Source organism: Passer montanus, unplaced genomic scaffold (genome assembly GCF_014805655.1).
Source record: "Passer montanus isolate IOZ18808 unplaced genomic scaffold, ASM1480565v1 scaffold7, whole genome shotgun sequence".
In the NCBI taxonomy this organism is placed as follows: Eukaryota; Metazoa; Chordata; class Aves; order Passeriformes; family Passeridae; genus Passer; species Passer montanus.
Genome location: NW_024372147.1, coordinates 13,653,052 through 13,667,079, shown reverse-complemented (window position 1 = coordinate 13,667,079; position 14,028 = coordinate 13,653,052). Strand labels below are relative to the sequence as shown.

Sequence of the window (14,028 nt, the reverse complement as noted above, 5' to 3'; positions counted from 1 at the left end):
GCGGTACAGCAGCAGCGTTCTGGTTTGCTTGTTCTCTTCGGGGGTTGCGGGGGACGGGCGGGGGGTGTTTGGTTTCTTCTTCCCAGGTGCGGGGCGGGACGCCAGCTTCCCCGGGGGCCGCCGTGGGGGCTCGCCGCCGCCGCCAGGCCGGCTGACGCATCGTGCTGCCGAGAAGCCAGCGCGGTGCCTCCGCCGCCTGGCTCGGGCCGGGGCCGCCGTCGGGCAGAGGCGGGGAGAGCGTCGCCGAAATGCGGGCAGGGGCTCCGGGCAGCGGGAGCCAAGATAACAGGGAGTCCTGTGCCGGCCCCTCCCCGTGCAGGGACCCATAACTCATCAGTGGGAAACATCATCCTATTATGTCTTCCTGACGGTTCCTTACAGGCTAACGCTGCTGCTTGGTCTGGGAGTTTTCTTCTCATGTCGCCAAATTAACATATTTTGCATATTACAGTTGAGTGCCTTGCCTTAGATTGCAGTCTAAACTGCAAGTAAGTCCCTTAAGAGTTGCCATGAGTTTTGACGTTTGTTATTTTGTTAAAAATGGGCTATGGTGTTCTTTCCTCCTGTTACCAAAGCCAATCTGAAATGAAACTAGTCTAGAAAAATTCATTGTTCTCTGTAGTTGCAGCTGTACCTGAAATAAAAATGTTATTGATGACTGAATTTTCTTGTGTGTATATTTGTTGAGCTGTATTAAAACAGAAAAAAAAAGAAATTACTTGTATTTTCTTCGCTCTCTGCTTTGAAAACATCTATTTGATTTCACCCCCATCTGTTGTAATCAATAACCTGACCATCTTGTTTTTTATTAAATGCACTTACTCTTAATTTCATCCACCAGTGGTTTTAGAGAGAATAATGTGGAGTTACCTATATAGGTTTGACATTATAAATCACTTCTTGAGGCTGAATCGTATAGCGGTATCGATTGATCCTGATATATCACAGAAATTTACTGTCACTTCTGTTTTCAATTAAAGATACAATCAGTCAGATAATGACTTAATTGGATTTTACAGAAGATTGAGTTTTATTGCCCAGTGCTTTACGAGTTTAGTTAAGGAAGATCATTTTATCACACTTGTCAGCCTGCTCCCGCGGCTCCGTGCCCTTCTGCCGCTGCCACCACCGTGTCGGCGGCGCGGCTCCCCGGAGGGCGCGGCAGGCGGGACCCGGACGGAGGCAGGTGCTCGCTTCCACCCCTGCTCTGTCAGTCCTCAGGCCTTGCTGAAATACAGCTTCTTAATTCCTGGAGTAGGTTTCACGGCTCCCCTCCGCTCTCCCCTTCCCGTCCCCGAGCGCAAAGCATCCCGAGGGGTGCAGCGCCAGCCCCGGGCTGTGCTTCCTGCCGCGGTCAGGGTCCGTGTGCTCCCGAGCTCGGCAAACCCTCCGGGAGGTGCCCCGGGAGGGGCATGCCCCTCGGTGAAACCTGTGCCGCTGGCGGCCTGGGCCTGGTTCTGGTTGCCCGGCTGAGCGGGCAGCAGCCCTGGGGACAGACGTGCCCAGTGGCACACGGGGAGTGGGGGGAAAAGCCTGCTTTTATGTAGACCAGTGTGGGACCTGGTTGGTGACAAGGGCGTTGAGAGTAACTTATGGGGGGAACAAACAGCATCCTTAAGAAGACGGGTAATGCTGCCTGGAGCACCTGGAGAGTAATTCACGTTCATCACGGAGGGAACTTCGGTGGAAAAGATCGCCGATGAAGGACGGCTGAGAAGCTCACGCCCCACCCCACCAAGAGTGGGAAGATGCGGGGTGATGTCCCGGGAAAGCCTGGGCCCCCTCCCGTGGGAAGGCGGTGGCTGTAGCTGGGAGCGCCGGCCCGGCTGGATGCTCGGCTGCCCCGTGGATGCTGGATGCGCGGCCGCGCGGGGAGCTGGCACTTCTCCCTGGCCTGTCCATGGGTGCTCTCCATTTGCACGGCCCGGGACGTTCCTCCTTTTGATCTCTGGGACGCCTCCGAGCAGAACTAACGGGGCTGTTGCATGGAGCACGGAGACTTTTCACGGGCTTTTTGGAGTTTGGGGCAGTTTGGGGTTTGGTTGGGTTTTGTTCGGTTTGTCTGTGTCTGTGGTTGGTTTCTCTGTTGCGACTGTTTTGTTTCTGTTCCCTTTTTTGGTTGGGGGTTTTGTGGTTGGGGGTGTTGTTTTGTTTGTTCGTTTGTTGTTACTATTTTGTTTTTCCACCGCACCGCAAGTCACCCTCTTCCCAAGTATCTCTAGCTGGTTGGTAAGCAGTGACCTTTATTAATGCTACTCCTCTCAAAAACCGCGTTCCTCGCCCAGCGCCAGGCAGCTTTGCTGATTTGCCTGACCCTGTGCGGAATTCACATTTTCCTCGAAGTCATCCATGAAAGTTTCGCCCCGCTCTAGCGTGACGCCCCACCACGCAGCCCAGCAGAGCTGGCATTTTGCTCCTCTACCTCCTTACTGTGTGCCCTCACAGACGGTCAGAGACACCGAGAGTCACTCTCCGAGCGGGCAATCATGCCTAATTTATTCCTGCCTTTTCCTTGTAACGCCGGTAATGCCCTAAAGCAGTTCGGGCGAGGCGAACTAATCCTGCCGTTCGCACTCGCTCAAGTGGTCACCAGCATCCCGCGAACGCCCTCTCCCGAAAAGCTTATTTTGTAGCAGTGCGAGCACTACCGAGCACTCCCTCCTCCGACCCCCTCCTCCGCCCCTAGGACGCGGGGCCGGCGGGGCACCCCGGCGCAGCAGACCCTGCGGCCGCCCCTGTCCGCCCGGCAGAGATGCGGCTCACGGCGGCTTCCAGCAGCTACTGGGCGGTAGCGCCGAGTCCTCCGCATGGCTCTACATCGAAAAGTCGCGAAATGCCAGCGGATTCGGGCCGGTTTCCAGCTCGTCTCCCGCCCTGCCCGGTCGGCAGGGGTTCTTTGGCCCTTTGGCTGAGCCGGTCTTTTCCGCTAAATGTTATTTGGAGCATATGTTTCGCACATTCATTCTCTTTCGGTCTATTATTCTGGGCGCTAACTGCTAACACCTCATTGTCACCTTGAAATTTCCTCTGCTGTTTTGCAATTAAAAGCTTAATAGCCCTGGAAACGGAGTTCATGTGGCGCAGTTTACCATCGCCACTTCGTCTGAAAAGCTTTCTGCTGGGATCCCATTATGTGCTTGAATAAACCTTTTCGGCGAGCAGAAATGGGAACCGGGGTTGTCAGGTGTTGGGTTACAATGGACTTTCAGACAGGGGACGTTTTGCTAACATAAATACGAATCTGGCCCTGTGGGTAGATGTTGTCAAATACTAGGACATGGAAACCATTCCCATCAAATATGAGAAAAGGATTACAGTATTATATCAAACGGGCATTTCAGCCTAAGAGCCCGATGTGCAGCCAGGCGAGAGAGGGGCCCCCGGTCCTCCCTCCGCCAGCCTACCGCCGCACCTCGGCTCGGGATCTGGCAGCCGCCCGGCCGGCTGCGGTGGCGGAGGCGCCCCGCAGGACCCTCTGCAGCTAGTGGGGAAGTAGGGTTTTCCACCACGATCACCACCGCCTCAGGCAGTTGCACCCCGTTTCTTCGTTTAGAGGGATTTCCAAGAGTGGGTGCGCATCATCTTGCGTAATTCTGTGATAGTTGAATGGGTGGTCCTCTTCTGTCTTTTTCTCCCCTCGACTGGGACTCCCGAGTGCGCAAGAGGCCCCGCGGGGGAGGTCAGTTGCGAGCTGCAGGGTTCAGTGCGTGCAAAAAAATTATGTTCTACTGACAGAAAATGCACTGCTCCCCGTATCTGATCCGATTCACCTCCTTGGCTCGGTGCGATTTACAGGTGGAGCGCTCATCCTCCTCTCACCCTGCGCCCAGCCCGGGGGAGAAAGAATCACTCTTCCTCTAGAAGCAGAAAAGTAACGAGGAAAGAGCCTAGTAATGAAATACCACGCAAATACCTTCGTAGGTACCACTGTGCCTTTTATTCTCTCCGGCGAGATACTCCCCGAGTTTTAAATCTGATTTCCTAATTACGTAGCCTCGCTAAAATCTTTATTTCGTGTAGCGGTTATGGTGGAAAGATGCCTGGGAAGAGCAGGGAAGGTCTTGAGGCAACGAAATGGGTTCGGCTCCAAGCAGCAGCCCGTGCCCGCCCGCGGACGCTACGCCGCGGGCAGATGAACGCTTGCGGTAAATTTGTTCCCTCCAGCCAAAATGCATATAACTTTTTGGTATTTTTTTCCCACCAATATATTACATTTGGATTCAAGGTTCTCGCTGCCACACGGGAAATACCCGTGTTTCAGCGAGAAACCCCTCGGCGTAGGGAAATGCAGAACACAAGTCCGCCGCATCAGACATTATCATTTAGGTTTCAAGCAACCTGACTTGCCGTGAATTTCACGTTCCTTTCTACAGCCACCGTTTGCGTTTGGGTAGCTGTCTTGCCGCGGGGTGCAGGAGAGGCAGCGGACCCCACGGGGCAGGTGCCTGCCGCGCCTCTCCCGCTCTGCGGCGCGATCCCGCGGGGACGCGGCCGCAGACCGATTGCGCCCAGTTGTTCTGGGCAGCTCCTGGTTCCGGACAGCTCCTGCTCTCAGCATCTCTTTGCAGCGGCAAAACTTTGGCAAAACTTTGATCTCGACGCCCCGCCACTGGCTGGCGACGCCGTGCCACAGGCGATGGCAGCCATGCCCCGTGCCGCCGAGGCAGCGGGGCTTTCGAGGCGGGGCCGACGCGGAGAAACCTCCTAGACCCTGCTCGTCTGTCAGCCCCGGGTGCTTTCAGGGCGTGAGGGGCAGGGCGTGGGTGGCAACGTCCGAGGTCCCGGTCCGCTCAGGGACGAACCCCTTCGGCACGGCACGGCACGGCACGGGCATCGCCGCCCCGACGGCGGGGCAGAGGCCCCCCCGCCACCGCTTCCCTCCCTCCCTCTCTCCCTCCCTCTCTTCCTCTATCTTTCCATTCCCCTGTCGGCGCCGGGGAAGGAGGGTCGCGGGCAGCGGCACTGTCGCTCCGGCCGGCGGCAGCGCTCTGCCCGCCGGTGCCACCGCGGCGGGCGGTGCCTCTCCGCGCCGGCCTGGGGTGCCCCCCGCAGAGCCGCCCGCCTCCTCTCCTCCATCGCCCCGGCCTCCGCCCGCCCTCGCTGAGGCCTTCTCCACCCCGGAGCCGGCCGGGCTCCTCCCGCGGGCATGAACGGCTATGGCTCCCCGTACCTCTACATGGGCGGCCCGGTGTCGCAGCCGCCGCGGGCTCCGCTGCAGCGGACGCCGAAGTGCGCCCGGTGCCGCAACCACGGCGTGCTGTCCTGGCTGAAGGGCCACAAGCGCTACTGCCGCTTCAAGGACTGCACCTGCGAGAAGTGCATCCTCATCATCGAGCGGCAGCGGGTGATGGCCGCGCAGGTGGCGCTCCGCCGGCAGCAGGCCAACGAAAGCCTGGAGAGCCTCCTCCCGGACTCCCTGCGCTCCCTCCCCGGGCCGCCCGGCAGCACCGAGCCCCCCACGCCGCCGCCGGGGCCGTCGCCCTGCGCCGCGCTGGCCGCCGCCGCCGCCCTTCGCTGGGCCGCCGAGCCGCCCCCCGCGCTCCCGGGGCCGCTCCCCAAGGCAGGTGAGGCCGGGCCGGGCACCGCGGTACCGGGGCGGGAGGGAAGGGATCCGGCCTGCGGGGTTTGGGGGATGGGGCCGGAACGAGTAAAGGCGAAGGCTTTCCCTTTCACCCGACGGGCTCCGTGGGAAGGGAATGGAGAGGAATTCCGTCGGGTACACCTTATCGCTCTTAAAAAGCATGGAGCCGCAAAGTGACCGGCCCGCTCCCCAGCCAGAATCGCGTCCACCGAGACAAGTAGAGACAACTAGAGGGCTGCCAATGGGCTAGCCCCCGACGTGCCGCTTCTGGGCCCGTTCCTCAGGTCTGCGGAGAGCGGGCCGCATCCCGCGTGGATCACAGCAGCATGTCTTTCTGCTTCTCCCGGTCCCGCTCCCGGAGTCGCTGTCCCGCTCCCCGCACCCCGGGCACCGGGCTGCAGGACCTCGAACGGGACAGGACCTGCAAGAAGGCTTCTGCGAAGCTGTGACGACCGGGGGAAGCGCAGTGGTGGCGGGGGCTGAGCGGGGCAGTCCTCCTGCACAGGCCTGTCCCTTCGGGTCGCGTCCGGGGCGGCTTGTGAGAGGTCGGGGGTGCCGAAACTACCGCCTGCAATGGGCCCCTGGTGAGCGCGACCTGTCGCTAGCACACATTTCTGGAGGCAAAACTGACGCTCCGGAGCCGCAGTCGCGTTCCGTGCGTTGTCTGAGCGGGAGCTGTCTCTCACGACAGGGATGCTCGGCAGGCAGGCTGCTGCCCCGGGACGAGGGCGGCGAGCCCCGTGCTGCCGCCGCGCCGGGCCGTGTGCGCTGTGGAGCCAGTCCGGCCACGGAGGCGTCCACCAGGGCTCCAGCATAGGTCCCTGCTCCTCCAGCACCGGAGCGGACACGCAGCGGGCCCGAGGCGGCGGCACGGCTGAGTCCGACACTCTGGCGAGGATGCCGCTGGTTTGGGACCCGCTTCCCATTTTCCGGCCCTTGGTACCACCTGCCTGCCCTCCGGCAGCCCCCTCCCCCACATCTCGGCGCAGTTCCGTCGGCCTCCCCCCAGGGCCGGGCATGGGGGTCTTTCCCCAAATTTCCCACTGGTGGTAGCCTCCCGCCGGCGCGGACGCTCCGCGCTCTCCTCCCTGTGTGCAGGTAGCGGGGGATAAGGCCGAGGAGATGGGGAGAGAAGAGGAAAAACCCGCCTTGCTTCTTCGAGAAAATGAAAGTTCCCATCCGCCAGCACGATATAAATCTGCCAGATAGGAACGATATTAACTTGCGCGCTCAACTTTCCTTCACCCTGATGTATGAACTTCCCGGTTTAAAAGATTACAGTAATCACGGGAGGAGAGTGTAAATCGAATCTGATAGCAATAACTTTTGGGGAAGGTCAGGCTCAAGTGAAATGTTACCAAGCAACAGGCATTTTGTTTGCAAAATACAATCGAAGTGTATTGATGAGAAATTCTTCCTTGCCAGCTAGTCAGCACTTTCTGATAATAGCTTTACGGAGCAAAAAAAAAACCCAAATAAACAAACAACAAACCACAACGTAGATCTCCATAAATCAAGCCCTCGGCGCTGTGCTTGCCCCCGTCCCCTCCCGTGAGGCCGGGCTGGGGGGACCGAGGTACCCCAGGACCACCGGGGAGCCTTTCTGATCCCACAGACATCACCCAGTCAGTGGTCCCCAGTCCCTGATTGTCACAGACGGCTTTCCCCCTCACTTTTTATGAACAAGAGAATGCATGAGAGCAAGGTGGAAAATGGGCTCCTTAGAGATGCCTGCTGTCACCTTCCACCAGACACTGTTTGACCACACGACTTGCTTATTTCCAATTATCCTGTGTGCTCTGAGTAGCAGGGTTTTCTCTTTCTTCTCTTTCCATTAACTGCATTAAAATTGCCGTAAAAACAGAGGATAAACCTGCTGTCCATCCACTTTCTAAAACACACACGCACTCCTTCCTCCCCGAGGATGTTACTCTCGTGAAAAGTTTTTCATTGTCGAAGGGATATTTCCCAATATATGGTAAAATCAGATCCGTTTGCTTTTATTCCCGCTACAATCGGCCATTTCGGTAGGACAATTGCGAAGCTCTGAAACTACCCTTGCTGCATCTGCCTCTGCTAACCTGGATTGATTCCTCCTCCTGATACCGTGCTCAGGAACTTCCCTTGCCCACGGGAAGGGAATATTTGTTATATTTGTCTTAGTAGTAGTTATCAAGACTTGTTAACAATATAATGCTATATTTGTCATCTGATATTTCAGAGACAGTTTCTTAATGCAGTGCAGCTGTCCCCGTATTAATTTGAGAGCAGTGATTAGTCTCCTACAGAGTATTTAGATCTTTGAATATAGGGAAGAAAGTCTAAGTGAAAGTAATTAAAACCAAAACCTAAACAAAGCCCCAACAACCAAAATCAAGCTAACAAACACCCCACTCTTCCAAACAGACAGCAAAAGTAACAAAGTCAAACCCAAACAAAAAAAGCCCCCACCAAAAACATAGCCTTAGCTTTATGTGCAGTTATGCTAGTTCTGGTATCAGCCTTTCCTAATAATGCAATTAAGGTAGCAGGTACTTTTGAGATACAAGAAAATCTGTGCTGAGAAAAAAGATTTTCTAACAATCGAAGAACATGCTGTTTTAATACAGACTCAGCAGCTGGAATATCGGAAAAGCAAATTTGGTTCCAGAATATTAGACAAAGTTTTCCAGACAAGTTACTAACTTGAGAACAGCTTTTCCCTCTCATTTATTTTACTTTTATTTGGCCCCTTTACAACATTTGGCTCATGGTTATTAATGTAGAGATGGTCAAGAAGAATTGGAGTAAATATTGGGCTGAATTTGTATTGTATTTTACTGTAAATGCATGTATGGTTCTCCCACTGTTCTGTTTCATGTGTATCTGTATTTGCACTGCATCTCTGATCTGGGTTGGTATCTCTCCCTGCATGCATATTATTAGGTGAATATCCCCATCTTTTGTATCAGTAGGAAAATAGTTTCCTTAGTTTTTCCAGGAATTACGAACTGGATACTTCAATGCAGGCAATTCGAAATAGAAGGTGTTGGGGGGAAAACACCCCCAACACACACACACATACACACATGCAACAAAACAACCCCCCCAAAAGACAAAAATCCAACCCCAGAGCCACACAAAGAAACAACCCTCCCAAAACCAAAACCCCACAAAAAGACAGGAACAAAACAAGCAACCCCCCTCCCCCTAAAAACAAAAAAACAAAAAAAACCCCAAAAAACAAAAACAAAACAAAACAAAAAAAACCCAAAAATAATCCACAAAAAACCCAAAAACAAACAACAAAAAAAGAGCAAACCACCAAAACACAGCCACCACCAGAAATACAGCAAAAAAGCTCAGAGCTCACACAGGACAAAATGTAATATCCAAACCCCCAAAATCGTAAAAAATATCTGAGGAGGAGATTTCTTTCTTGAAGCCGAGAATATCCTCATGTACAAGTTACGAATTATGAAAAGAAAAAAAGCTTTGGTGAGGAGCAGTACGTTCTAAATACAGAATTATTTTTGTACCTGAAAATACAAACATTTGTAATTATACATGCATATAATGTTCCTAAAATTCAGTGTCCACATAAGGACATTTGCAATGTATCTTCACAATTTTTTGTTTATTTGACAATGGCTATTTTGCGTCTTCACAAATTTTCGTTTATTTGACGATGGCTGTTTTGTGCCAATTTTAAACGAACGCAAATCCCGGTCGCGGCGGTTCCCATGAAGGGCTGGGGACAGTCCCCGGAGCTCGCCTGATCCTCCCCGAGCCTTCAGCGTAGCAGGAAAGGGGTGTTTAAAGCAGTTCAAGCGCAGCCTACAGACGGGGAAGCCCCGAGGGCCGGGCGGGTGCGACAGGCTCGGCCCCGGCGTGCGACACCGCCCCAGCCCGGGCTGGGAGCTGCCTGGCACCGGCACCCAGAAATGCGCCCAAAGAGGGAAAAACACAGCAGCCTCCATGCTCAGTGGTAGCCAGCAGAGGGTAATTCTCTGTGTGTTAATAGCGCCACTTCGATTTAAAATCAACGAAGGCTTGTTTTCTGGCTCTGTCCCTGCGAGTATCGCAGCCTAGTGAGATGTGTCGCTGTGACCTGTGCTGTATGACGAGACTGCCCCTGCACAACAGCTAAGACCCAGCGTCTTGCGTGGTCTCCTGATGATAAAGACGCAAAATTCAGTCAGACAAGTTTTCAGAATTTGATAAAAATTTTTTAGGCAAGCCTCATAAGAATATTTTTAAGAGTACAGAAAATGAAGAAAATCTGAAATATCCTGAAAATAACATTTTGTAAGGATCAGGGAATATATTTGAGATAACTTACCTGATCTGAGGGTGTTTGATTGTTGGTTTTTTTAAATAAACACATATTTTCTCCACAGCCATACTTGCTCTCATCTCATAAAGATACACTCTAAACGTGAGCCTGAGGTAATTCTGAAATATGTTCTCCTTGTTTTCAGTCCATTTGGTGATATTTACCACCACAGTGCAATTTATTTATGTGAAAATTAGGGCAATGATCTTCCTTAAACAGCTTCTCTAACTCTGTCAAGATAGGGACAAGGATGTTCTCAGACTGCCCGCTAAGCCTTGACTGTATAAACAGTCCACTCACCAAGATTTGTAATAAATACATAGTGAAGGGATTAGAAGGGAAAGGTAGTGTGAGTCTCACGTTTTCTCAATAATGGATGAGCTATGCCAATATCTTAGCACCTCCTCAAAAGGATGCAGGTGCCAGTTTGCCATCGGCAAGCGATTCCTGCATTCTGCTTTAGCTGCTAAAGCAAGATTGATGCGCTGAACGTATGAGAAAGAGGAAATGTACATAGGCTTCTCACTAATATAAAACATGCAGAGTTACTGCTTCCCTGTTAGCAGATAACAGGTGGCATAACCAGTGTAAAAACCAGTTGCCAAAATGGGTTATCCTGCTGAAGGGAGTGAGATTTTTCTAAGAGCATCTGTATTCCTCAGCTACATACCTATCTTCCACAGCCCAAATTAGCAGCATCCCACATCTCTGTGGGATGGCCCATTGTTTCTGCCAGGTACAGCCATCCTCATGAGGAGAACCTTTCTTTGCTCACATGCTCACACTGTCAGGCTGTGCTCTGCCAGGATCTCTTCTTTATTTATAGCTCCCACTGTGGCGAGCACAGTGGCTTCTCGCTCAGCTCAGGCTTGCTCAGACCCTGACTTCTTTCTGTCTAGTGGATAAATTCCATTAATAGTCTTTTTTTCATGCTGATCTGTTAAATGTTAAACTTAGCCCACTAACTGATGAGCAGATGCTCTGCTTTTTCCTGCCGTGAGAGGAAGGTAGGAGATGGTGAGCAGTGAGGCTCAGGTGCTAAACTCTAACTCAGGTGCACACCTCTAACTCCATATCTTAACTGGTTCCATCTCAGTTGGGCAGGTGGGATCATCAGCACATTTTAGGAAACTTTGCTTGCTTCTAACAGATACTTTATCTAGTTGGGGTGTTTGTCAGCAGCTTGGAAAACTAAGAAAATAGTTGTATTGGTTTTTGCAGATAGTCCTTCCAATTTGTGTGTTCAAAAGCACTGCCCTGTGTGGTTAAAGTAGACTGTCAGCTGCAGCTTAGACAGTGATCCTCGCTCCATGCATTGGTGCTTCCCAAGAATGTAAACATTCTGCTCAATGAGGAAAGCCAGCAGAACTGCGTTCTTGGGAAGTACCAATGAACAATCTCAAGCAAGTACATTGATCCTCTTTTGCATAAGCAAGCATCCTTCCCTTCTTCTTGCCAACAAGCAGTCTTATTTCAAAGAGTCCATACTCTGGTCAGGCATTACCAAAGAGTGTTGAGTGTCCATCTGGAGACAGCATGGTCAATGGGCTTGTTTTCAGCTCCATACTCAGCTCTCATTCTTCTTAGTTTAGCATATAGAAAGCAAGATACCTGGAACAATTGCTAAGAGAGGTTGTGAGGAATAATTCCTCATCCTTGGAATTATTTAAAACTCAGCTAAGCAGGGATATGAGCAACCTGCTCTTTGTGTAAGGCTGCTCCCACTTTGAAGAGGATGTTGGACCAAATGCCTTCCAGATGTCTTCTCCAAACCAGACTTTTCTAGAATATCTGCTTGGATGGTACAAGGCATCAGACATATTTAAGGGTTTAGAGGAAAAGCTGCAATTCCTTAGAGCTGTAATACATTTATTTGTTTGAAGGCTTTTAAAACCTTCAATCTGTAGTCACAACGGAGTGGTTCCACCAATGCTGTTGTAAGTGCAGGGGAATTTTCATCTCCTAAGTGCCCTCTTCAGCTCACACATAATGAGATGGTGCTAATGAGGTATTATGATCTGAGAGCGCTAAAGTTCCTCTGAGAAATCTTGCAGTTTGATGGTGGGTTGCTGCCTTGTAACCAGTGAGAAAGGATAGATATAGCACTTTTGATGCAGCAGAAAAATGATCACATTCTTTGCTTGCACATGGGAGAATGAGACAGAGTATGTCTAGATCAGGTCACATTATCCTTTTGCAGTTTTATTCTCATGGCATGTTGCAAAGATACCTTAATTTTTGTAGGGTCTCTGAGAAAAAGCACTTTTTCCCCCTTAGAGTCCTGGTCTGTTCATTTTAAGAAGACAGCATCCTCAAATCTCTGTAAAAAGCTTTTGGCCTCAGTTTTCTGTTAACTTCTCTGACTTCTCTTTGCAGACGTGAATGAGGAGCGGTTGGGTGATGCCAGTGGAGCAGACAATGCCGAGACCTACAGTGACAAAGACACAGACCAAAGGAGTTCCCCAGACATGACTAAAGCCAAAAGTTGTTTCAACCCTGAAAGCCCCGAAATTGTTTCAGTGGATGAGGTCGGTTTTGCAGTTCAGAAAAATGCTGGGAGCACAGAGAACCGTCCAGAGAGCCCCAAGTACCACCCAGAGCAGAACCACCTCCTGATAGAAGGTCCTTCTGGGACAGTTTCTTTACCATTCAGTTTGAAAGCAAACAGACCCCCGCTTGAAGTCTTGAAAAAGATTTTCCCTAACCAAAAGCCAGCTGTGCTAGAGTTGATCCTGAAGGGGTGTGGCGGTGACCTGGTGAGTGCTGTAGAGGTTCTCCTATCCAGTCGGTCGTCAGTGGCCAGTGGAGAGAGAACTTCTGCAGAATCGGATGGTCTTGTTTTGCCTTCCAATGGGCATATTTTTGAACACACATTGAGTTCCTATCCTATTTCATCTTCCAAGTGGTCTGTGGGCTCGGCATTTAGGGTTCCCGACACTCTGAGGTTCTCTGCTGATTCCAGTAATGTTGTGCCAAATCCTCTAGCCGTACCTTTGCAGCACCCGTTTCCTCAGCCACCACGCTACCCGCTGATGCTGAGGAACACTTTGGCGCGAAACCAGTCCAGCCCATTCCTGCCCAACGACGTCACCCTGTGGAACACCATGACATTGCAGCAGCAGTACCAGCTGCGGTCCCAGTATGTCAGTCCTTTCTCTGGCAACTCAGCCGCTGTTTTCCGAAGCTCGCCTGTCCTTCCTTCCCGCTCGTCAGAAGATCCTAGGATTTCAATTCCTGATGATGGTTGCCCAATTGTGTCTAAGCAACCAATTTACACAGAAGACGAGTATGAGGACAGGTCTGATTCTTCAGACTCAAGAATACTCAACACATCTTCTTAGACTGACATTTGGCATGTGACAGCTAAGCGATACTCACAGTGCAGCTGAACTACTGGCCCCTAAGAGGAGGGACATGTACTCTACAAAACTCTTGCAATTGTATTTGAAAGTTGCTTGGTATTGTACTATAGCAATAAAGACGTAACTTATTTAATTTCTTGCACTTCACTGGATAATGCCAAATAGCAATACTCTGGCTTTAGTGCTGAGTGTGTGTTGCAAAGGAAGACTTTATGGCTACCAGTTATGGGACTCTAGAAGACTCATAATGGAAACAGAAGCCCAAGGTCTACTTTGTTCCTTAACTCAGAAAAATGGGGATGTTAAACTAGAATACTTGAATGCTGTTTTATAATTGAGAACTCCTCAGGACATAAGAAATCAAGCAAACATAGTTCAATTGCAAATAGACTAAAACAAGGACGTTATAATCTTATGCCAGTGATCATCCTTGCAGTGAAAGAAAAGGCAGAAGAAAGAAATACACACATGTAACTAACATGAGCTGCTTCTGTGCTGCTTGAGCTTGGACACTTTTCAGAGAAATATTATTAAGAGTTATTCTTTTCCCATGGCTAGGTCAAAATGTGTAATGTCAGTGTAAAACCAATTACAGCTGTGAATTGCATGAAGTGTATTGTGAAATGAACACCAGATTAAGCATTGTCAGGTTAATGTAGCATGCTAAGGACTCTAGAAAAATAAACTAAGATGATGATCTTGGTTTATGTCATTTATACTGGGCAAATAACATTCTGAAGATAGAGAGCCGGGGTTAAAATGTCCAGCTC

General features: G+C 51.1%; 1 protein-coding gene across 1 annotated transcript; it reads left to right on the top strand.

The window, feature by feature from the left end:
- Positions 1–5,146: 5,146 nt before the first annotated feature.
- On the top strand, positions 5,147–13,237 carry DMRT3 (doublesex and mab-3 related transcription factor 3). Its single transcript, XM_039730043.1, has 2 exons — positions 5,147–5,564; positions 12,273–13,237. Exons 1-2 carry the CDS (start codon positions 5,147–5,149, stop codon positions 13,235–13,237), a joined length of 1,383 nt encoding a protein of 460 aa, XP_039585977.1.
- Positions 13,238–14,028: the final 791 nt, after the last annotated feature.

Excerpts from the sequence above, each read along its gene's own strand:
- DMRT3 (XM_039730043.1), top strand. The coding sequence starts at position 5,147 with ATGAACGGCTATGGCTCCCCGTACCTCTACATGGGCGGCCCGGTGTCG. Across the intron at positions 5,565-12,272 it reads GGGGCCGCTCCCCAAGGCAG|ACGTGAATGAGGAGCGGTTG; the intron begins GTGAGGCCGGGC and ends TTCTCTTTGCAG.